Source organism: Salvelinus alpinus, chromosome 10, assembly GCF_045679555.1.
Source record: "Salvelinus alpinus chromosome 10, SLU_Salpinus.1, whole genome shotgun sequence".
Lineage (NCBI taxonomy): Eukaryota > Metazoa > Chordata > Actinopteri > Salmoniformes > Salmonidae > Salvelinus > Salvelinus alpinus.
The window spans coordinates 71,449,953-71,474,296 of record NC_092095.1 but is presented as its reverse complement, the minus strand read 5'-3'; the positions used below and the strand labels follow the sequence as shown (position 1 = coordinate 71,474,296).

Below are 24,344 nucleotides of genomic sequence, written 5' to 3'. Positions count from 1 at the left end.
AGCAGAAGTTTCAAATGTCTTTTATTGACCTTAGCAAGATGCATAATAGAAAAATGATCAAAGCATTCTCTACAAAAATAAAAAGATCAACTCGCTACAATCGATAAACACAATCTCATGGGAGGAGTTCAACTATATTTCACACCAGTTCAACACATCCATCATGTAACAACCTTAACCTTGTTCCTCAGTCTAACACCGTCCACAACCCTTTGTTTTGAAATGCAGTAAAAACACAACCCACCACAAGGCCTGTCAAATGTTCTTGTGACCTACAAGATAATCCGGTCAGTATTTCTGACCAGAGGAGTTGTTCAACATTCAAGTTTCCCTTTTTTTCCCCCCACAGGAGTCTTCGGACCTCCCTAGGTGATGTCATAGAAAAGATGGTGGTCCTGAAGGAAAGGAGATGAGGAAGGAAGGGAAGCTTGTTGAGTCCATCGCAAAACGTGGTTCTAGGAAAGACCCACTCTTCCATAAGAGTTGACTACTATATCATTTAATATCAGATTAAATTTACACAAAAACTGCAATTAAAAAAAAAAAACGTTCAATTCCTATTAAAGCGAGAATCCACCCAAGTCAAACATGAAATGATATCAGAACTAAAAGGGTATACTGAGCCAGCTGCAGTAGAGATGGGCTAGAGACAGAGACGAGGGGGATAGTAGGTTTGACCAGGCAGTAGTCTGTTAGTAGGTAGCAGAGGATGAGCTGCTGTGAATAACAATATATAGAGGACACACACACACACACACACACACAGCAGAGAGGGCTTGGTTTGTACATGGTCCAGTTGGAGCGTCCGTCTCTCTGCAGTCTTGTCTGAAAAGACTCCCTATATTGTGCACTAAGTTTGACCAGAATCCGCATAGACCTCTGGTCAAAAGTAGTGCACTATCCCATAGACCTCTGGTCAAAAGTTGTGCACTACCCCATAGACCTCTGGTCAAAAGTAGTGCACTACATAGGGAATAGGGTGGCGTTTGATACACACAAGGTTGCGTGTCAGTGTTCTCAGATAGTCTGGTATCCAGCATGGCTCTTCTTCCTGCCGATGAGGTAAGCGATGAGAACGATGAGAACCAGGCCGGCCAGAGCGGCTCCCACGACGATGGGAATCAACATGTTGTCCTGATCCAACTGGCACTCATCCGCTAGAGGGAGGGAGAGGAGGGATGTGGAGGGAGAGAGAAACACAAACAGAAAAAATTATGTAAAGGTCATTGATACAAATAGAGAACTTCTAATCAAGGACAACCATAGAACACAATGACAAAGTGTTGAGAGAGGAGAGATGTATAGATCATATGAAAGGGTAGAGAGAGAGAGGAGAGATGTATAGATCATATGAAAGGGTAGAGAGAGAGAGAGGAGAGATGTATAGATCATATGAAAGGGTAGAAAGAAAGAGAGGAGAGATGGATAGATCATATGAAAGGGTAGAAAGAGAGAGAGGAGAGATGTATAGATCATATGAAAGGGTAGAAAGAGAGAGAGGAGAGATGTATAGATCATATGAAAGGGTAGAAAGAGAGAGAGGAGAGATGGATAGATCATATGAAAGGGTAGAGAGAGAGAACACTAGATTAGATCGTGTCCAGTACCTTGTGTGAACTGTCCTCTGGTGATGTCGAAGGGCTGGACCTGCAGCTGGAAGGTGTTGAGGGAGAAGTTGTGGTCTACAGCCAGAGTCTGTTCTGAAATACACATGTAGCTCCGCCCCAGGGAGCCACGCAGGTAGTCCAGACTACTGTTACTGGTGATGAACGGGGCTGGAGGGAGAGACAGGACGGAGGGAGAGACAGGACGGAGGGAGAGACAGGACGGAGGGAGAGAGAGAAAGTGTAGAGAGGTAGAGGTGAACAGAGATCCAGACATTGTTATGGAACAGTAAATCTCCAGCAGAGAGAGAGACAGAGAGATAGACAGAGAGAGAGAGAGACAGAGAGAGAGACAGAGAGATAGACAGAGAGATAGACAGAGAGAGAGACAGAGAGAGAGACAGAGAGAGAGACAGAGAGAGAGAGAGACAGAGAAGTGTTAAAGGTGAGTGGTAGTATATATAATCTCAGTCCTGAAGAGACCGATCATCAGTGTAACATACTGTTACTGTTTGGTCTATATGGACACTATTGACAACAGAGGAAACACCAACCTGTCATATCAGACCAAGCTGCTACCACAGACAGACCAGTCAGGTGGTACCTGTTAGACGTGGTGTTCTGTAAAGACAAGAAAGAACATCAGTCACAGAGGAGAGAGAATTGACAGACAGACTGATAACCAGTCAGGCAGACAGGTAAAGAGACCGACAGACAGGCAGACAGGTAAACAGACGGAGACAGACAAATAGGTAAACAGACAGACTGATAACCAGTCAGGCAGACAGGTAAACAGACAGACTGATAACCAGACAGGCAGGGAGGCAGACAGACAGACAGACAAAAGTGTAAAAGACTGACAGACAGGTAAACGGTAGAGTGATGATGTCACCAGAGTAAACAGGAAGCTGAGGTTGGTGGCACTGCCCTGCGTCAGCACCAGGGTGGCGCTGGTGGGGTCACATGATCCTGAGCTGGTCGTCTGATTGGGCAGCAGGTTTACTACTTCCTGGATAGTCTGTCAATGAGGAGGAGAGGGACAGGTTATGGTGTGTTACTGGGACAATGTGTGTGTGTGTGTGTGTGTGTGTGTGTGTGTGTGTGTGTGTGTGTGTGTGTGTGTGTGTGTGTGTGTGTGCACGTGTGTGTGTGTGTGTGTGTATGTGTACATGAGTGTGTGTGTGTGTGTGTGTACATGAGTGTGTGTGTGTGTGTGTGTGTGTGTGTGTGTGTGTACATGAGTGTGTGTGTGTGTGTACACGTGTGTGTGTGTGTGTGTGTGTGTGTACGTGTGTGTGTGTGTACACGAGTGTGTGTGTACACGTGTGTGTGTGTGTACACGAGTGTGTGTGTGTGTGTACATGAGTGTGTACATGAGTGTGTGAGTGTGTGTACATGAGTGTGTGAGTGTGTGTGTGTGTACATGAGTGTGTGTGTGTGTACATGTGTGTGTGTGTGTGTGTGTGTGTGTGTGTGTGTGTGTGTGCACGCGTGTGTGTGTGTGTGTGTGTATGTGTACATGAGTGTGTGTGTGTGTGTGTGTGTACATGTGTGTGTGTGTGTGTGTGTGTGTGTGTGTGTGTGTGTGTACATGAGTGTGTGTGTGTACACGTGTGTGTGTGTGTGTGTGTGTGTGTGTACGTGTGTGTGTGTGTACACGAGTGTGTGTGTACACGTGTGTGTGTGTGTACACGAGTGTGTGTGTGTGTGTACATGAGTGTGTACATGAGTGTGTGAGTGTGTGTACATGAGTGTGTGAGTGTGTGTGTGTGTACATGAGTGTGTGTGTGTGTGTGTACATGTGTGTGTGTGTGTGTGTGTGTACATGAGTGTGTGTGTGTGTGTGTATGTGTGTGTGTGTGTGTGTGTGTGTACATGAGTGTGTGTGTGTGTGTGTACATGAGTGTGTGTGTGTGTGTGTGTGTGTTACCTTATTCTGTGAGGCAGAGAAGTGGGAGATGTTGAGCTGCAGTGCCATGCGGGCCAGCAGACAGACGGTCCCGTTGCTATTGGAGACAGAGTAGCTGCCCTGGTTGGGGGTTCCAGGGGGGGTGGGGACGGGGGCGGGGGCTGCTGTGGTGGTGGAGGGGGGTGGAGGCGGGGCTGTGGTGAAGATCTGGTCAGCAGTACACACACTCTCTGGGAAGAACAGAACAGACTGTTCAGACCAGCTATCACACAACACAGGTCAATACCCTCATACTGTTCAGACCAGCTATCACACAACACAACACGGGTCAATACCCTCATGCTGTTCAGACCAGCTATCACACAACACAACACGGTTCAATACTCTCATGCTGTTCAGACCAGCTATCACACAACACAACACGGGTCAATACCCTCAGACTGTTCAGACCAGCTATCACACAACACGGGTCAATACTCTCATGCTGTTCAGACCAGCTATCACACAACACGGGTCAATACCCTCAGACTGTTCAGACCAGCTATCACACAACACGGGTCAATACCCTCAGACTGTTCATTTAAACACCATAAGGTAAGTGGTCAAAGTCAAACATGTAAAAGAATAAGCAAAGTGTTGATGGTCAGTGGTTGATGGTCAGTGTACAGTTGTTAATGGTTGATGGTCAGTGTACAGTTGTTAATGGTTGATGGTCAGTGTACAGATGTTAATGGTTGATGGTCAGTGTACAGTTGTTAATGGTTGATGGTCAGTGTACAGATGTTAATGGTTGATGGTCAGTGTACAGATGTTAATGGTTGATGGTCAGTGTACAGTTGTTAATGGTTGATGGTCAGTGTACAGATGTTAATGGTTGATGGTCAGTGTACAGTTGTTAATGGTTGATGGTCAGTGTACAGTTGATGGTCAGTGTACAGTTATTAATGGTTGATGGTCAGTGTACAGTTGTTAATGGTTGATGGTCAGTGTACAGTTGATGGTCAGTGTACAGTTATTAATGGTTGATGGTCAGTGTACAGATGTTAATGGTTGATGGTCAGTGTACAGATGTTAATGGTTGATGGTCAGTGTACAGATGTTAATGGTTGATGGTCAGTGTACAGTTGTTGATGGTTGATGGTCAGTGTACAGTTGATGGTCAGTGTACAGTTATTAATGGTTGATGGTCAGTGGTTGATGGTCAGTGGTGAACAATAAGTGTGCGTCCCAAATTAGCCCCGGTCCAAAGTAGTGCACTATCTAGGGAAGAGGGTGGGATTGGGGGCTCAGCCCAGGTGTTGGTGGCTGTACCGTTGGGGCTCAGATCGTCTCCTGTCATGTAGGCCTCCATCGTGACGTTTGAGAAGGTGACGGTGGCTCCTCCCACTATGACAGATGAGGCGCTGATACATCTGTAGGTGGTGTTGACCCTAGCAACCATCCCTACAGAGGTCGTCTCCACAGTTACCACATCTGTAGAAAAACAGACAAGACACATCGGTCAGAAATCAGATAATAATCCATTCCGTGTGTGTGTACGCGCAAAGTGTGTTAGTGTGTGTGTGTGTGTGTGTGTGTGTGTGTGTGTCTGTCTCTTTCTCACCGGTGCTGTTGGCCTCTGGGAAGGTAGAGACATCACTGAGGTTGTACTGCAGGGTAAGGTTAGCGACGCTGTACAGACTGTCATTGGATGAGAAGCTGAGGCCCAGGGCGTGGCCATCCCCGAACAACGCCACGAGCCAGGGGGAGCGGCCGTCACCCCCACACGAGCTGGCCACACCCACCACCGCCGACCCTGGGAGGGGCACCGTCACCGTACGCTGGAGAGAAGAAGAAGTTGGTACATTTAAAACATGTTCAGGATAGTATCGTTTGCCCAAACTCATGCACACAGTGGTCTTGGGAAGAGAGACTTATGTTCAGGACATTCTCAAAAGTACAATCTGTGTTTCTCTAAGCCGGAGAGGATTGTGGGGGATGTAGTTTACCGTGCCGTTGGCGGTGTCATAGGTGATGGAGAAGGAGGCGGAGAGTTCAGCTTTTATACAGGTGGAGTTTCCCTCTGTCACCTCCAGAGTGACCTGAGACTGGACTACTGTCACACAACCTGGGGAGAGACATCATCATCATCACCATCATCATCACCATCAGCAGCACCATCACTTGAGCAACAACCTGAGTAGTAATATCAAAGACAGTACAGTATGAAGATAGGCAGAAATTGCTTCTCCAATAGAAATCCACGATCACGCTTATAAGTGATATCTAGGTTGTGACTCAAGATTTAGAGAAAACCAACTACTAAGCAAGAATTCTTCACTTCTCTTATTGACTTCTCAAACCCCAAACCTCGGCCTGGTCTGTTTCGCAAGCATTCCTGTGTGACGCGCTTCGTAAGCAGTCTTGCGCCTCTTGGTTTAGAAATTCTGTGGTGCTAGTCTCATCTCACAGCTGCTGTACAACCTGAGACAACAACAACCAAACTCCATCCAGTGCAGGGAAACATATCAGTACTAAGCAATGACCAGCAGAGGGTAGTAGAGGGCTAGAGTTGAGACAGGAACTCAGGTCACATATCAATCTAGAGTTGAGACAGGGACTCAGGTCACAGATCAATCTAGAGTTGAGACAGGGACTCAGGTCACAGATCAATCTAGAGTTGAGACAGGGACTCAGGTCACATATCAATCTAGAGTTGAGACAGAGACAGGGACTCAGGTCACATATCAATCTAGAGTTGAGACAGGGACTCAGGTCACATATCAATCTAGAGTTGAGACAGAGACAGGGACTCAGGTCACAGATCAATCTAGAGTTGAGACAGGGACTCAGGTCACAGATCAATCTAGAGTTGAGACAGGGACTCAGGTCACATATCAATCTAGAGTTCAGACAGGGACTCAGGTCACATATCAATCTAGAGTTGAGACAGGGACTCAGGTCACAGATCAATCTAGAGCTGAGACAGGGACTCAGGTCACAGATCAATCTAGAGTTCAGACAGGGACTCAGGTCACATATCAATCTAGAGTTGAGACAGGGACTCAGGTCACATATCAATCTAGAGTTGAGACAGGGACTCAGGTCACAGATCAATCTAGAGTTGAGACAGGGACTCAGGTCACATATCAATCTAGAGTTGAGACAGAGACAGGGACTCAGGTCACATATCAATCTAGAGTTGAGACAGGGACTCAGGTCACATATCAATCTAGAGTTGAGACAGAGACAGGGACTCAGGTCACAGATCAATCTAGAGTTGAGACAGGGACTCAGGTCACAGATCAATCTAGAGTTGAGACAGGGACTCAGGTCACATATCAATCTAGAGTTCAGACAGGGACTCAGGTCACATATCAATCTAGAGTTGAGACAGGGACTCAGGTCACAGATCAATCTAGAGCTGAGACAGGGACTCAGGTCACAGATCAATCTAGAGTTCAGACAGGGACTCAGGTCACATATCAATCTAGAGTTGAGACAGGGACTCAGGTCACATATCAATCTAGAGTTGAGACAGGGACTCGGGTCACATATCAATCTAGAGTTGAGACAGGGACTCAGGTCACATATCAATCTAGAGTTGAGACAGAGACAGGGACTCAGGTCACAGATCAATCTAGAGTTGAGACAGGGACTCGGGTCACATATCAATCTAGAGTTGAGACAGAGACAGGGACTCAGGTCACAGATCAATCTAGAGTTGAGACAGGGACTCAGGTCACATATCAATCTAGAGTTCAGACAGGGACTCAGGTCACATATCAATCTAGAGTTGAGACAGGGACTCAGGTCACATATCAATCTAGAGTTCAGACAGGGACTCAGGTCACATATCAATCTAGAGTTGAGACAGGGACTCAGGTCACAGATCAATCTAGAGCTGAGACAGGGACTCAGGTCACAGATCAATCTAGAGCTGAGACAGGGACTCGGGTCACATATCAATCTAGAGTTGAGACAGAGACAGGGACTCAGGTCACATATCAATCTAGATAGACAGACAAGTGATTTCACAGCCTGAACACACGTCTACAACATAATCCAGAACCCTCACGTCTACAGCTGAGAAGCATCCCCACCTGTACGTACGACCAGAATAAGTTCTAGTAGTTCAGTTCCAAGCATGGGAGGAGTTCTAGAATGTTTCCCGTGATGATGTAACGACAGTACAGATGTAAAACTGGCAGGTCCCTCCCACCTCCTTCGCATGTACAATTACCAAACCCTTTATTACCAACCCTCTAGTCGGCACACACAGCCTACGACAGACTATTAATACCTGCTATGTTTCAAATGGCACACCCTATATAGTGCACTATTCAGACTGATTTACACCTGCTGGCTACCACAACAGACACAGAGGTAGAGGGGTTAAATATGTGTCTAGGGACATACTGTTAAAGGTCAGGTTATTAGTGTGTGGCTAAGGAGTGCCTGACCAGAGGGCGTGTCTCAATAGTCTAGACTGGCTTCCTTTCTCTCCTCAGAGGATCAATTCATCCAAATCAGCCCTAGTGTTCAGACAGAATGAATGTCAGATGAACTAAGGGTGCATTCTAAATGACACCCTATTCCCTATATAGTGCACTACTTTTGACCAGGACTATTTTTGAGCAGCCCTATAGGCCCTGGTTAAAGGTAGTGCACTATCCCCTATAGGCCCTGCTCAAAAGTAGTGCACTATCCCCTATAGGCCCTGCTCAAAAGTAGTGCACTATCCCCTATAGGCCCTGCTCAAAAGTAGTCCACTATCCCCTATAGGCCCTGGTTAAAGGTAGTGCACTATCCCCTATAGGCCCTGGTCAAAAGTAGTGCACTATCCCCTATAGGCCCTGCTCAAAAGTAGTGCACTATCCCCTATAGGCCCTGGTTAAAGGTAGTGCACTATCCCCTATAGGCCCTGGTTAAAGGTAGTGCACTATCCCCTATAGACCCTAGTCAAAAGTAGTGCACTATCCCCTATAGGCCCTGGTCAAAAGTAGTGCACTATCCCCTATAGGGCCTGGTCAAAAGTAGTGCACTATCCCCTATAGGCCCTGGTTGCAGTTTTCTTGAAGATCACTCCGCGACCCTCCCGATGCAGCGCTGTCGTTCAGCAGCAGATGATGCGCTGTCAGCCAATGACTTGTTATTCTCACTCGCCGCTGTCATCAAATGGACTCATGCTAGCCACAACAAGTTCTGACTGAGCTCAATTGTCATGAAACGCATATACAGCGATGCGTTTCTCTCTCTTTCATACAAACTTATAACGAGGAGCACCCACAATGTCTTTTGTGTGTGGAAGTACTTAGTAATGAGTCTCGCATAAGGAACAAATTAATGAAACGACATGTCCTGACCAAACATCCACAGCATTACGGTAAACCCAGGAAGTTCTTTCAGAACAGGGCAGAATGCTTCAGGAAACATTGCTTCGACAGTGGAAAAGTCAGTCAGCTAGCAAGGCATTGTTGTCATTTTATAACAAGTGATGATAAGCAGAAATAAGGGAGTACTAACTAACTCTCATAGTAGTAGATGTGAGTTTCTCTTTCAAACAATCCCCTGGCCTTGTACACAGCTAATAGCTAACATTCGCCAAAGCAAGCTAGCTACTGATAGTGCAGCCGTAAGTAACAGTACAGATGAAGATGAAAATGATCAGGCCCACTGTACATCTTACTGTAGAAATGATCAGGCCCACTGTACATCTTACTGTAGAAATGATCAGGCCCACTGTACATCTTACTGTAGAAATGATCAGGCCCACTGTACATCTTACTGTAGAAATGATCAGGCCCACTGTACATCTTACTGTAGAAATGATCAGGCCCACTGTACATCTTACTGTAGAAATGATCAGGCCCACTGTACATCTTACTGTAGAAATGATCAGGCCCACTGTACATCTTACTGTAGAAATGATCAGGCCCACTGTACATCTTACTGTAGAAATGATCAGGCCCACTGTACATCTTACTGTAGAAATGATCAGGCCCACTGTACATCTTACTGTAGAAATGATTGTTGAAAACTAGTTTAGGTTGGAACTGTTGCTGTTAAAAGACTAGTCATCATTTTTATTCTTTACTGGAATAAACTGATTGAAGCAAGATGTTGTTTGAGGCAAACCCACACACAGTTCTGGGTTGCTCATCTACAGCAGGAAGTGGTCTCCTGCCTGACTGAGAAAGCAGTAGATGTTCTGGTCCTGTTTGGCACCACGTACCGATGTGAGTCAGGGTTCTCAACTCTGGATTACTTAAAAAAACAAGTACAGAAAAAGTTTCAAGGCTGAGAATGATCTCAGTGTTACACTGTCTAAAACAGAGCCCAGAATAGACATGCTGCTGTTAAAAATACAATACATCTTTTATATTCTGAACTGGAATAAACCCATTGATCACATCAACTGGAATAAACCGATTGATCACATCACACAGATATAGACCAGAAAAGGACTGTGTGTGTGTTTTCTGGTCTAAATCTGTGTGATGTGATCAATCAGTTTATTCCAGTTCAGAATAAAAAATGACTTGTATTTTAACAGCAACAGTTCCAACCTAGACTTACTTTCAACAATAATTTCTACAGTGAGATGTACCGTAGGTCTGATCATTTCTACAGTAAGATGTACCGTAGGCCTGATCATTTTTCATCTGTACTGTTACTTAGGGTTGCACTATCAAAAAGCGTGTCTGTTCTGCATCTGTGTGATGTGATCAATCAGTTTGTTCCAGTTCAGAATTAAAATTATTTATTGAATTTTAACAGCAACAGTTCCAAACTAGACAGATATGTGTTTTAAATGGTGTTTGTCTATATTACATTTGTTTTAGGCATAATGGCAATGAAATGTACTGATATTTATGTATAGTTGCATATTGTCCTAAGCTTGGGTCCCAGGAAAACTGAATTTACTGGGTTATTGGGTCCATTAACTATCTGTCCTGGTTGAGAGCAGAGAGCAACAGGCCCTGCTGTGCTTCCATCATGCACCAGTGTGATGATGACTCAGGGAGTTTTACTCCAGTAGTTAAACATGACCCTGCCTGCCTCACGTCCTCCCTAACACACACACACACACACACACACACACACACACACACACACACACACAAAGCGATAGCAAAACAGACAACACTGAAACAAAGAGCAACCACACTATAACACTTTTCCACAGCAGTAGAGAGAAGACATGTGACTCAACACTGTAATCACAGGTTGACTACCACACACTACCGATTCTCTTTCTTATGTAGGCCTGGATCTTATCAATATTAAATACAAAATAAAGGCAAGGGACAATGTTTCAAATGTCAATGAACCTGTGACCTGGCCCATGAATAGCAGCACAGCACACAAACTGTCCACAAAACAGTAGAAACAAATCCTAACCACAACTACATGAGGCCTATAGCTTATAGTCGGTTGACTTGACAGTGCTGTGACAACACATCTGTGTGTTCGTGTCACTCAGTATGCGCGGCCACCGGCCAGCTAATGGTCGGTCATAGAGAATCCAGTGTTTCAACACACAAAGCACCTCTACGGTCACGTGAAGCGTTCCCGGAACAATGGGTTGACAGAGAGACAGAACGCGCTGTTGATTTTAGGAAAACAAACTGCCAGTTTGTCTGTTCCCATTTGATTCACTTGACCTTCTACTGTCTGTCACACAACATGTCCTAGACATCATGACGAAATCAACATGTTGTGTACAAATACGACAGAGAGAAAAAAATAAACACGTTACACTGAAACGTCCATAAATATAACGTATATCCAAAAACAAAATACATGATTATGCTTTATGTCATAGGCTCCTATAGAATTATCTATTTATTTCTAACTTCCTTATGCCGAATTAACAAGCCACCATACTACACGATAGTAAAACACTAGCGGAGATTATGGCGTCGTTTCATTTCCCCCTCCGTCTCAGTAACAGTCCTCGATCGACCACCACTATAATAAACACTTACCAAGAATCGCAAAGCAGGCGATCCCGACAACGAATGGACATGTTCGAGTCATGTTTCAAGTCCAGAGTTCAGTTTAACGGATAGCACAAACCGCTTGTCCAAAGCAGCTGTCCAGGCAGTGCAAGAACAGCCCCGAAAAGTAAAGATCGACCTTCCTTTAACTCTTATTCTGTCCCCTTTATTTGGCCGTTATTTAATATTTTTTCATATTCGTGGTCCTGTTTTCGGAGCAGGTTGCAGAAGTCGGACAGTATCGCTCCCTTTCATGTCCTTAATACGAGGAGGGAACGTCCAGTCGCGTGAACCAAGCTTTAGAACCACCCAGCACCGTCACGTGAGGCAGCCAGCGACACCCTCTTATTACAGCTCGATGGCGACCGACACCTCCCCTCCCTGACACAACTCAGTACTCTGCTACTACTGGCAAACCCTGCTCAAATCAGAATCCGATTTCTACTGTAAAATACTGTATCTTAGAATGTATTATTTCGTTCTGGATATTTGAAAACGTCACCTAAAACAAGTACTAATGATCTATTAGATGTATGTGTTTTATGTTGCGTTAACTATGTATACTGCTGTCGTGGCTCACTTGGAAAATATGTCAACGTGACCTGTCTGGTTAAAAGGATGGTGGCTAATGTTTTATAACTTGTCTGTGATTTATGTGGAGAGATATATATAAAGCCCATTGTCTTATATCTTATAGTAAAGAGGAACGGCAGACAGCAGTAGTCAGTGTCTTATAGTAAAGAGGAAAGGCAGACAGCAGTAGTCAGTGTCTTATAGTAAAGAGGAAAGGCAGACAGCAGTAGTCAGTGTCTTATAGTAAAGAGGAAAGGCAGACAGCAGTAGTCAGTGTCTTATAGTAAAGAGGAAAGGCAGACAGCAGTAGTCAGTGTCTTATAGTAAAGAGGAAAGGCAGACAGCAGTAGTCAGTGTCTTATAGTAAAGAGGAAAGGCAGACAGCAGTAGTCAGTGTCTTATAGTAAAGAGGAAAGGCAGACAGCAGTAGTCAGTGTCTTATAGTAAAGAGGAAAGGCAGACAGCAGTAGTCAGTGTCTTATAGTAAAGAGGAAAGGCAGACAGCAGTAGCCAGTGTCTTATAGTAAAGAGGAACGGCAGACAGCAGTAGCCAGTGTCTTATAGTAAAGAGGAACGGCAGTGAGACTGAGCCATGTGAGGAGCCAGGTCAGGGTAGAGTACCGCCCTGGGAGGTCAGCTGACTATTTCGGTGTTTCAAATGGCACCCTAATCCCTATATTGTGGACTACTTCTGACCAGAGCACTATGGATCCTATGGACTCTGTTCAGACGTAGTGCACTATATAGGGAACAGGGTGCCAGTCCTGGTCTAAAGTAGTGCACTAAATAGGGACTAGAGTGCCGTTTGGGATACAAACAATATCAAGGCGAGATATGAGACAACTGGTGCCTCGCCTTCAGTTAGTTTGACTTTCTCGTCTTCGGTTTCATCCTTCTATTCCAGGGATCATCAACTAGATTCAGTTGCGGGCTGATAATAAAAAAATATACATTTGTAGACTGCAATTTGACCGTAAGAAGCCCAAACAGATATATTTCAAATCAAATTTTATTTGCCACATGCGCCGAATACACCTGGTGTAGACTTTACTGTGAAATGCTTGCGAGCCCCCCAACAACGCAGCTTAAAAATAATAGTAACAAGAGGAATGAAATACACAATGGAGCTATATACAGGGAGTACCAGTACCAGATCAATGTGGAGCTATATACAGGAAGTACCAGATCAATGTGGAGCTATATACAGGGAGTACCAGATCAATGTGGAGCTATATACAGGGAGTACCAGTACCAGATCAATGTGGAGCTATATACAGGAAGTACCAGATCAATGTGGAGCTATATACAGGGAGTACCAGTACCAGATCAATGTGGAGCTATATACAGGAAGTACCAGATCAATGTGGAGCTATATACAGGAAGTACCAGATCAATGTGGAGCTATATACAGGGAGTACCAGATCAATGTGGAGCTATATACATGGAGTACCAGTACCAGATCAATGTGGAGCTATATACATGGAGTACCAGTACCAGATCAATGTGGAGCTATATACATGGAGTACCAGATCAATGTGGAGCTATATACAGGAAGTACCAGTACCAGATCAATGTGGAGCTTTATACATGGAGTACCAGTACCAGATCAATGTGGAGCTATATACAGGGAGTACCAGATCAATGTGGAGCTATATACAGGGAGTACCAGTACCAGATCAATGTGGAGCTATATACAGGGAGTACCAGTACCAGATCACTGTGGAGCTATATACAGGAGTACCAGATCAACATGCAGAGGTACGAGCTATTTGAGGTAGATATGGACATGAAGGCAGGGTATAGTAACTAGGCATCAGGATAGATAATAAGGTATTTGAGGTAGATATGTACATAAAGGCAGGTCAAGTGACTAGGCATCATAGATAATAAGATTCAAAAGTGTGTGTTATGTGTGTGCGTATGTAGTGTGTGGGTTTTTTATTTGACTAAAACAACATGGTTGATTTCTTCAGGGCTCCTGGCCAGTACGGTTGATTTCTTCAGGGGTCCTGGCCAGTACGGTTGATTTCTCCAGGGCTCCTGGCCAGTACGGTTGATTTCTCCAGGGCTCCTGGCCAGTACGGTTGATTTCTTCAGGGCTCCTGGCCAGTACGGTTGATTTCTTCAGGGCTCCTGGCCAGTACGGTTGTTGAGAATGTAGGGCTCCTGGCCAGTAAGGTTGTTGAGGATGTAGGGCTCCTGGCCAGTAAGGTTGTTGAGGATGTAGGGCTCCTGGCCAGTAAGGTTGTTGAGAATGTAGGGCTCCTGGCCAGTAAGGTTGTTGAGAATGTAGGGCTCCTGGCCAGTAAGGTTGTTGAGAATGTAGGGCTCCTGGCCAGTAAGGTTGTTGAGAATGTAGGGCTCCTGGCCAGTAAGGTTGTTGAGAATGTAGGGCTCCTGGCCAGTAAGGTTGTTGAGAATGTAGGGCTCCTGGCCAGTAAGGTTGTTGAGAATGTAGGGCTCCTGGCCAGTAAGGTTGTTGAGAATGTAGGGCTCCTGGCCAGTAAGGTTGTTGAGAATGTAGGGCTCCTAGCCAGTAAGGTTGTTGAGAATGTAGGGCTCCTAGCCAGTAAGGTTGTTGAGAATGTAGGGCTCCTAGCCAGTAAGGTTGTTGAGAATGTAGGGCTCCTGGCCAGTAAGGTTGTTGAGAATGTAGGGCTCCTGGCCAGTAAGGTTGTTGAGAATGTAGGGCTCCTAGCCAGTAAGGTTGTTGAGAATGTAGGGCTCCTAGCCAGTAAGGTTGTTGAGAATGTAGGGCTCCTAGCCAGTAAGGTTGTTGAGAATGTAGGGCTCCTAGCCAGTAAGGTTGTTGAGAATGTAGGGCTCCTAGCCAGTAAGGTTGTTGAGAATGTAGGGGTGGTGGTGTGATAAGAGGACTACTCTAAATGCAACACTTACAAGCAGCAGCAGCTCCTCTGACTCATCACTAAGCCACATACACCCTGTTCTGTTGGGAGGAGTGGAGGGGCAGCCTCACTGAAGAGGAGAATTGCAATAGTTTAAAATACCTTGCTTTACTGTACTTGTGAAATAATTTAACTATTCAATAGCAAACTGCTGGTAAAAGGACTTGGTTTTAGTTGAGATGGAGAGGAGACAAGAGGAAGCCACTTTAGACACACCCAGGGTTGAGGAGAGGTTGGGGGGGGTTGAGGGGGATGAGGAGAGGTTATTCCACAACAGCATGCCAAAAGGAGACAAGCTGGGACCAGAATCTCTGACATCACAGGTCACTCACGCTCCTCCTACTAAAGCAATTATAATTTGTTTGAGGAATGACTCCACTTCACAGGCAGAAATCACATCAGCCTGTAGCCTGGCCCGGAGCCATGCCCTGTCAGCCTGGCCCGGAGCCATGCCCTGTCAGCCTGGCCCGGAGCCATGCACTGTCAGCCTGGCCCGGAGCCATGCACTGTCAGCCTGGCCCGGAGCCATGCACTGTCAGCCTGGCCCGGAGCCATGCACTGTCAGCCTGTAGCTCCCTCCATACACACACAGAAACATCATGTTGGTGAACACAGTTGAAAGGATGAACGGAGAACACTTGCGATTCAGTTGAGGATTATTTCTCACAAGGTCAACCAACTACTCAGTCACACCACTGTGTTATACACAACTACTCAGTCACACCACTATGTTATACACAACTACTCAGTCACACCACTATGTTATACACATCTACTCAGTCACACCACTATGTTATACACATCTACTCAGTCACACCACTATGTTATACACATCTACTCAGTCACACCACTATGTTATACACATCTACTCAGTCACACCACTATGTTATACACAACTACTCAGTCACACCACTATGTTATACACAACTACTCAGTCACACCACTATGTTATACACAACTACTCAATCCATTTGATGTTCACACCATGAATTAACTCTTCATTAAATATCAATTTATTCATGTTTCCTTTCTCTCTCTTACAAAGAATACAATCTGGTCTACAAAATTCAGAGTGTGGAAATTGTTGGTCAAAATACAGGAGAGTGTCCCCCGACCCAAAATCATCCCTCCCCTTGTCACTCCTTGTATCGGTATCCATGTGACCCCCCCAAGCTGTTCCTGTACCCTGTCTGACAACACTGTCACAGTGTTATCCCAGGCCGGGAAATTATGTTACCTCACAGAAAAAAAACTGAATAATCCCCAGGAGCTAAACTACAGATGAACTGAGACTGAAAAAGAAACATGTGGATGGATCACAACCCCCCCAAGCTAAACTACAGTGGAAATTAGACTGATAAAGATAGATGTGGATAGATCACAGCCAGCCAGCCCCCCCCCCCCAAAACAACACATTTGAGAAAGTGCTACGTTGTTCTCGTTGTTAGCGTCGTCAGCGGATGATTTGTGCCGGCCGGCCTTCCACCCACCAGACAGACTCCTCCAGCCCCAGGACCCAGTCTGCCCTGCTCTGAGTCCCCCCCCCCCCCCGAGGGTGGTGTTGGCTGGGCTGGTGTTGGACCAGACTGGGCTCTAGCCTCCAGACTGGCCCTCTCAGAGCTGGGCCCCAGAAGCACGGGGGAGGGGCGGTGAGGGGGTGGGGCAGTTCAAGGAGAGGTGGGGCTATATCAGGGCCAGCTGATGCTGACTATCTGAGCCCACTGGCAGGGCACCGGAGGGGTGGTGAGGATGGAGGTGGCGCCCCCTCAGGCCACATAGTGGTACTGGTTGGGACTCTCCTTGTCTCTCTCCATGTAGTCTCTGTCGATCAGCGACTCAATCCGCTTCTTCAGGTCTCCAGGCTGAGGAGAGAGAACACACAGAGAGGAGTGAGACCGAGGAGAGAGAACACACAGAGAGGAGTGAGACCGAGGAGAGAGAACACACAGAGAGGAGTGAGACCGAGGAGAGAGAACACACAGAGAGGAGTGAGACCGAGGAGAGAGAACACACAGAGAGGAGTGAGACCGAGGAGAGAGAACACACAGAGAGGAGTGAGACCGAGGAGAGAGAACACACAGAGAGGAGTGACACCGAGGAGAGAGAACACACAGAGAGGAGTGACACCGAGGAGAGAGAACACACAGAGAGGAGTGACACCGAGGAGAGAGAACACACAGAGAGGAGTGACACCGAGGAGAGAGAACACACAGAGAGGAGTGACACCGAGGAGAGAGAACACACAGAGAGGAATGACAGCGAGGAGAGAGAACACACAGAGAGGAATGACTCTGAAGGGTATGCAGCTTAGAGCTGAGGGTGTACAGTTCACTTGATGTGAATGCCTGTTTCACATGTGACTATATTTCAGGGCAGGAAAAAAAGCACAAAAGCGAAAGAAAATAAATGAGTGAAAATGAAAGAGTACCTTGACAGGGAACTTGAGCTGGTTGTAGAGTTCTGACACCAGCAGGTTGTGGCCCAGGGTCTTCCTCATCTTCATGATGCGGACAACGGCCGCGTCGATCTGGTACTGTCTGTCCTGAAACACACGCTCAGTGGTGCTCACCTGCTCCTCAACCTGAACACACACACACAGAAACAGAGACACACACACACAGAAACAACACACAGAATTGTAATGCACCGTTTATTTTCTGTGAACGTTTCACTTCCTGAATGAATTGACTCCAACTCTAGAGTTGACTGTGTGAATGCATGATGGCCACACTTCCTCCAATGATGGGCAAGGGAGGGACTCAACACTTAGGCAATAAGATTTAAATGACGGGAACTTGAGGCGTCAACCCTCAGTGGAAAGCACCATTATATGGATGAATTAGTCTGATATAACAGACACAATGATTAGAGGAGTCAGCACTCCTTTCTGTTCAACAGGCAGGCACAGACTTGACAACGTACCGTTTCCTTCACAGAGACAGGTGTTAACCCTACCGTTTCCTTCACAGAGAGAGTGGTGTTAACCCTACCGTTTCCTTCACAAGAGACAGAGAGGTGTTAACCCTACCGTTTCCTTCACAGAGACGTTAACCCTACTGTTTCCTTCACAGAGAGGTGTTAACCCTACCGTTTCCTTCACAGAGAGGTGTTAACCCTACCGTTTCCTTCACAGAGACAGAGGTGTTAACCCTACCGTTTCCTTCACAGAGACAGAGGTGTTAACCCTACCGTTTCCTTCACAGAGAGGTGTTAACCCTACCGTTTCCTTCACAGAGAGAGGTGTTAACCCTACCGTTTCCTTCACAGAGACAGAGAGGTGTTAACCCTACCGTTTCCTTCAGAGAGGTGTTAACCCTACCGTTTCCTTCACAGAGAGGTGTTAACCCTACCGTTTCCTTCACAGAGAGGTGTTAACCCTACCGTTTCCTTCACAGAGACAGGTGTTAACTCTACCGTTTCCTTCAGAGACAGCTGTTAACCCTACCGTTTCCTTCACAGAGACGTTAACCCTACCGTTTCCTTCACAGGGGAAGAGCGAGGAGGAGGGGAAGAGCGAGGAGGAGGAGGGGAAGAGCGAGGAGAAGGAGAGGAAGAGCGAGGAGAAGGAGAGGTGTTAACCCTACCGTTTCCTTCATCTGAATCTGGTTGATCTTGATGCGGAACAGTTTGTGTCTGAAGTCGTTGTTGAAGTTGAAGCGGTCTCCGTCTTCGATGTCCTTCCCCCGGGGAGTCTTATTGAGGACGCGCGCCTTCCCACAGGCCAGAGACTGCAGGGTACGCCTCAACTCACCCTCCTCTGGGGACGGAAAGGGGACACAGATCACGGTTACACTACTTCATTTCATCAAGTTTAAATTGGGGAAATTACATGCGTTTCATGAATGAGCCAAAATGTTAATTACCCCAAATACGCAATGAGATGAATGTAGAAGAGAGATCGAGGTGATTAGAAGGGCACTCAACATGTACGGCACTGACACAAATCACTGATGACTGGTTGAAATGGATAAGATTGCAGGAGCTGTACTGTTAGAATTCAGTGCAGCCTTTGGTATTATTGACCCTAACCGGTTGAGAAATATATACGATACGGCAATCTAACAGAACCTTCTCTAATGTCAAACATGTAAAGTGTGGTGTACCGCAGGGCCGCTCTCTAAGTCCTCTACTTTTTTTCCTATACTGAACAAAAATATAAACGCAACAAGTGTTGGTTCCATGTTTCATGAGCAGAAATAAGAGGCCAGAAATTTTTCATAACCACAAAAAGCGTATTTCTCAAAAATGTTTTTTGTTTACATCCCCAAATTTGTTTACATCCCCATTAGTGAACATTTCTCCTTTGCCAAGATAATCCATCCACCTGACAGGTGTGGCTTATCAAGAAGCTGATTAAACAGCATGATCATTACACAGGTGCACCTTGTGCTGGGGACAATAAAAGGCAACTAAAATGTGCAGTTGTGTCACAACATAAGTCCACAGATGTCTGACGTTTTGAGGGAGCGTGCAATTGGCACGTAGACTGCAGGAATGTCCACCAGAGCTGTTGCCAGAGAATTGAATGTTAATTTATCTACCATAAGCTGCCGCCAATGTAGTTTTAGAGAATATGGCAGTACGTATAACTGGCCTCACAACCGCAGACCAGCTATTACCACAAAAGCCCAGGACTGCCACAGCTGGCTTCACAACAGCAGACCACCAGTTACCACGCCAGCCCAGGACTGCCACACTTGCAGGTTAGTCAGACCAGCCACCCAGACAGCTGATGAAACTGACAAGTATTTCAGTCTGTAATAAAGCCCTTGAGGGGAAAACCTCATTTTGATTGGCTGGGACTGGCTGCACCAGAGATTCGGGCCTAATTTATTTATTTCAATTGACTGATTTCCTGATATGAACTAACTCAGTAAAACTGTTGAAATTGTTGCGTTTGCATTTTGTGTTCAGTATATTTTTACCAATGACCTGCCACTGGCATTAAACAAAGCATGTTTGTCTATGTATGCTGATGATTCAACCATATACACATCAGCAACCACAGCTAGTGAAGTCACTGAAACCCTTAAAGAGTTGCAGTCTGTTTTGGAATGGGCGGCCAGTAATAAACTGGTCCTGAACATCTCTAAAACTAAGAGCATTGTATTTGGTACAAATCATTCCTTAAGTTCTAGACCTCAGCTGAATCTGGTAATGAATGGTGTGGCTGTTGAACAAGCTGAGACAAAATTAGTTGGCGTTACATTAGATTGTAAACTGTCATGGTCAAAACATATAGATTTAATGGTTGTAAAGATGGGGAGAAGCTTAGCCGTAAATAAAGAGATGCTCTGCTTTTTTGACACCACACTCCACAAAGCAAGTCCTGCAGGTTCTAGTTTGATCTTATCTTGATTATTGTCCAGTCATGTGGTCAAGTGCTACAAAGAAAGACCTAGTTAAGCTGCAGCTGGCCCAGAACAGAGCAGCATGTCTCGCTCTTCATTGTAATCAGAGGGATAATATTAAAACTAGGCATGCCTGTCTCTCTTGGCTAAGAGCTGAGGAAAGACTGACTGTCACTTCTTGTTTTTATAAAAACACATTGTGTTGGAAATTCCAAATGGTTTGCTTAGTCAACTTACAGAGTCCCCAGGTCCAAAACAAATGAAATGTACAGTATTATGCAGAGCCATGACTGCATGGAACTCTAACATCAGCGCAAGTGGACAGCAAACCAACTAATAAAGCAACATTACAGCACCACGCCTCTCCCCATGTTACCTACTTGTTGTGTGTATGTATCTATCAGTTCCACATACATGTCAGTACACACACACAACAAGTAGGTCACATGGGGAGAGGCGTGGTGCTGTAATGTTGCTTTATTAGTTGGTTTGCTGTCCACTTGCGCTGATGTTAGAGTTCCATGCAGCCATGGCTCTGCATAATACTGTACATTTCATTTCATTTGTTCTGGACCTGGGGACTCTGAAAAGACCCCTGGTGGCATGTCTGGTGTAAGTTGACTAAGCAAACCATTTGGAATTTCCAACACAATGTGTTTTTATAAAAACAAGAAGTGACACAGTCAGTCTTTCCTCAACTCTTAGCCAAGAGAGACTGGCAAGCATAGTATTACTATTAGCCCTCTGGTTACAATGACAAGCGAGACTACATGAATGTTTTTCATTATGTGTCGGAGCCCAGTAACACTAGCTGTCTCCATTGGCATCGGCTGAAGGGGATCCTAATCTAAACTAGAGATAAATAAGGAGAGTCGTTAGTTTCATCTAAGGAAAGGACCAGAGAAAATTCATGTAGACCTTTGTACCTATGAAGACAGACAGACAGAGGGAGAAGCTGTACCTATGAAGACAGACAGAGGGAGGGAGGGAGAAGCTGTACCTATGAAGACAGACAGAGGGAGGGAGGGAGAAGCTATACCTATGAAGACAGACCAGACAGAGGGAAAAGCTGTACCTATGAAGACAGACAGACAGAAGCTGTACCTATGCCAGTGGCTGATTTGATCTCCTCCATGCTGAACTCCTCCCCCTCGTTAAACATCAGAAGCACCAACGTCTGGAACAGAGACACCTGCAGCTCCTTCTTACCCTGTAGACAGACACACAGTTAGACACGTCTGGAACAGAGACCTGCAGCTCCTTCTTACCCTGTAGACAGACACACAGAGACACGCCTGGAACAGACACCTGCAGCTCCTTCTTACCCTGTAGACAGAGACACGCCTGGAACAGACACCTGCAGCTCCTTCTTACCCTGTAGACAGAGACACGCCTGGAACAGACACCTGCAGCTCCTTCTTACCCTGTAGACAGACACACAGAGACACGTCTGGAACAGAGACCTGCAGCTCCTTCTTACCCTGTAGACAGACACACAGAGACACGTCTGGAACAGAGACCTGCAGCTCCTTCTTACCCTGTAGACAGACACACAGTTAGACACGTCTGGAACAGAGACCTGCAGCTCCTTCTTACCCTGTAGAGACACACAGAGACACGTCTGGAACAGAGACACCTGCAGCTCCTTCTTACCCTGTAGACAGACACACAGAGACACGTCTGGAACAGAGACACCTGCAGCTCCTTCTTACCCTGTAGACAGACACACGTCTGGAACAGAGACCTGCAGCTCCTTCTTACCCTGTAGACAGACACACAGAGACACGTCTGGAACAGAGACACCTGCAGCTCCTTGGTAAAAGACGCATTAGAAATTTGACATTTCAAACAAAGAAAGCTGTCCATCTTCTCGGACAGTGTTGCTCTGGTCGTCACCTACCATTTCTATTGTATCCCAGCATAACCTGGTGGCTATTTGAGGACCAGAGAAGCACTGTTCTGGGGAAACCTTTCAGTCTCACCTCTTTAAACTCAGTCTTTAGAACAGCGTGGCCCAGGGTGGGCTGCCACTGGAGCTTCCTGCCACTGTGTTTCCCCAGATAGAACAGCTTGAATACCTCCTGGAGCTTCACCATCTGGGAAGAGCGTGGAGGAGGGGAAGAGCGAGGAGGAGGAGGGAGTGAGGAGGAGGAGGGGAAGAGCGAGGAGGAGGGGAAGAGCGCGAGAGAGGGGAAGAGCGAGGAGGAGGGGAAGAGCGAGGAGGAGAGAGATACTTTATATAGGCTTCATAAAACCTAACCAACACTCAGATTAGATTCATACCTTCTACAGTACTTATTGCTAGCATACACACCACCCAACCACAGACAGACAGACATACCTCAGGGGGCAGGTGGACCTCCATAGGAGTGTAGGAGGGCCAGTAGCCCATGGTGAGGATGTTGACCGTCAGCTCCAGCTGGCTGGGCTCACTCTGGTTCTGGGTGTACTGGAGGAGACAGACAACCTGACTCAATACATTCATGTACTGGAGGAGACAGACAACCTGACTCAATATATTCATGTACTGGAGGAGACAGACAACCTGACTCAATACATTAATGTACTGGGGAGACAGACAACCTGATTCAATACATTCATGTACTGGAGGAGACAGACAACCTGACTCAATACATTCATGTACTGGGGAGACAGACATCCTGATTCAATACATTCATGTACTGGAGGAGACAGACAACCTGATTCAATACATTCATGTACTGGGGGAGACAGACAACCTGACTCAATACATTCATGTACTGGGGAGACAGACAACCTGATTCAATACATTCATGTACTGGAGGAGACAGACAACCTGATTCAATACATTCATGTACTGGGGGAGACAGACAACCTGACTCAATACATTCATGTACTGGGGGAGACAGAGAACCTGACTCAATACATTCATGTACTGGAGGAGACAGACAACCTGACTCAATACATTCATGTACTGGAGGAGACAGACAACCTGACTCAATACATTCATGTACTGGAGGAGACAGACAACCTGATTCAATACATTCATGTACTGGAGGAGACAGACAACCTGACTCAATACATTCATGTACTGGAGACGACAGACAACCTGATTCAATACATTCATGTACTGGAGGAGACAGACAACCTGATTCAATTCTGTAATATAATACATTAATGTCCTGTAGTGTGAGACAATCAAATCCTTAATTTCTTGGAAAATGGTGTAAATTGAGCATTCCTTAATTCAATAATTCATTTGAATCCATCTGGAAACAAATGTAAACACAACATGGGATTACCCCAATTGGTAGAGTTGTTATACATGATTCTCTGTGGTAAATCGATATATTACAGTAGTAATATTGCTCAGTGGTTGTGTACTTTATCTTCCCATATTGATATGAACCTGTTTGAACGATTGATTGATTGCCATCTTTTGTCATTGCATTTTCTTACGTCAGATAGAGCGTTGTTTCGGACTGCACAGATCTGTCTCTTACCTCGCAAAAGGCTAATGGGATAGCTCCAAAGTAGTTTGGCTACAATGTGCTGTCTAACATGAGAAACTATTACCTAGGTGACATCTGCTGAATCCCATTTCTGCCACAAAACGGTTCGAATTAATCTAAACTAACAATATGCCAATTGACGTTGATGTGGATTAAGGCAGCCCCCCCCAGCACCTCTCTGATTCAGAGGGGGAGGGTTAAATGTAGAAGACACATTTCAGTTGTACAGCTGACACACACACTTGAAGTCGGAAGTTTACACGACACCTTAGCCAAATACATTTAAATTCAGTTTCACAATTCCTGACATATAATCCTAGTAAAAATTACCTGTCTTAGGTCAGTTAGGATCACCACTTTATTTTAAGGATGTGAAATGTCAGAATAATAGTAGTGATTTATTTCAGCTTTTATTTCTTTCATCACATTCCCAGTGGGTCAGAAGTTTACATATACTAATTGAGTGTTTGGTAGCATTGCCTTTAAATTATTTAACTTGAGTCAAACGTTTTGGGTAGCCTTCCACAA

The 24,344-nt window shown here is 45.6% G+C and overlaps 2 protein-coding genes across 7 annotated transcripts in view; both read right to left on the bottom strand.

Annotated features, from left to right (window-relative positions):
- Nucleotides 1-4: 4 nt before the first annotated feature.
- On the bottom strand, nucleotides 5-11,776 carry lamp1a (lysosomal associated membrane protein 1a). 3 transcript variants are annotated; one of them, XR_011666651.1, is made up of 10 exons: nucleotides 11,484-11,776; nucleotides 5,502-5,620; nucleotides 5,117-5,333; nucleotides 4,825-4,986; nucleotides 3,535-3,743; nucleotides 2,497-2,622; nucleotides 2,159-2,225; nucleotides 1,608-1,775; nucleotides 911-1,157; nucleotides 672-877 (listed from the first exon to the last, which is right to left on the bottom strand). XR_011666651.1 is itself a non-coding variant. In XM_071330889.1 (9 exons), exons 1-9 carry the CDS (start codon nucleotides 11,533-11,535, stop codon nucleotides 1,018-1,020), a joined length of 1,260 nt encoding a protein of 419 aa, XP_071186990.1. In that variant the 5' UTR covers nucleotides 11,536-11,776; the 3' UTR covers nucleotides 5-1,017. The 3 variants fall into 3 exon arrangements, 1 of the variants encoding a protein (XP_071186990.1); XR_011666652.1 differs by having other exon boundaries at nucleotides 701-910; nucleotides 944-1,157; XM_071330889.1 differs by having other exon boundaries at nucleotides 5-1,157.
- Nucleotides 11,777-15,964: 4,188 nt separating this feature from the next.
- cul4a (cullin 4A) overlaps nucleotides 15,965-24,344 on the bottom strand; it is a 35,357-nt gene continuing 26,977 nt past the window's right edge. The window contains exons 14-19 of one of the 4 annotated variants that reach the window (XM_071330883.1): nucleotides 22,667-22,774; nucleotides 22,308-22,421; nucleotides 21,430-21,535; nucleotides 18,559-18,731; nucleotides 17,403-17,555; nucleotides 15,965-16,836 (exon numbers count right to left, since the gene is read on the bottom strand). In XM_071330883.1, coding sequence (XP_071186984.1) covers nucleotides 16,741-16,836; nucleotides 17,403-17,555; nucleotides 18,559-18,731; nucleotides 21,430-21,535; nucleotides 22,308-22,421; nucleotides 22,667-22,774 — 750 coding nt within the window. In that variant the 3' untranslated portion in view covers nucleotides 15,965-16,740. Of the gene's footprint in view, nucleotides 16,837-17,402; nucleotides 17,556-18,558; nucleotides 18,732-21,429; nucleotides 21,536-21,650; nucleotides 21,750-21,837; nucleotides 22,088-22,307; nucleotides 22,422-22,666; nucleotides 22,775-24,344 lie in introns of those variants that run through there. The other 3 variants (XM_071330887.1, XM_071330885.1, XM_071330886.1) reach the window with 3 other exon arrangements.

Coding starts and splice junctions, on each gene's coding strand:
- lamp1a (XM_071330889.1), bottom strand. CDS start 11,535: ATGACTCGAACATGTCCATTCGTTGTCGGGATCGCCTGCTTTGCGATT. Junction 5,334..5,501: donor ATGACACCGCCAACGGCACG/GTAAACTACATC, acceptor TCTTCTCTCCAG/CGTACGGTGACGGTGCCCCT. Junction 1,776..2,158: donor AGCTTGGTCTGATATGACAG/GTTGGTGTTTCC, acceptor CTCTCCCTCCAG/CCCCGTTCATCACCAGTAAC.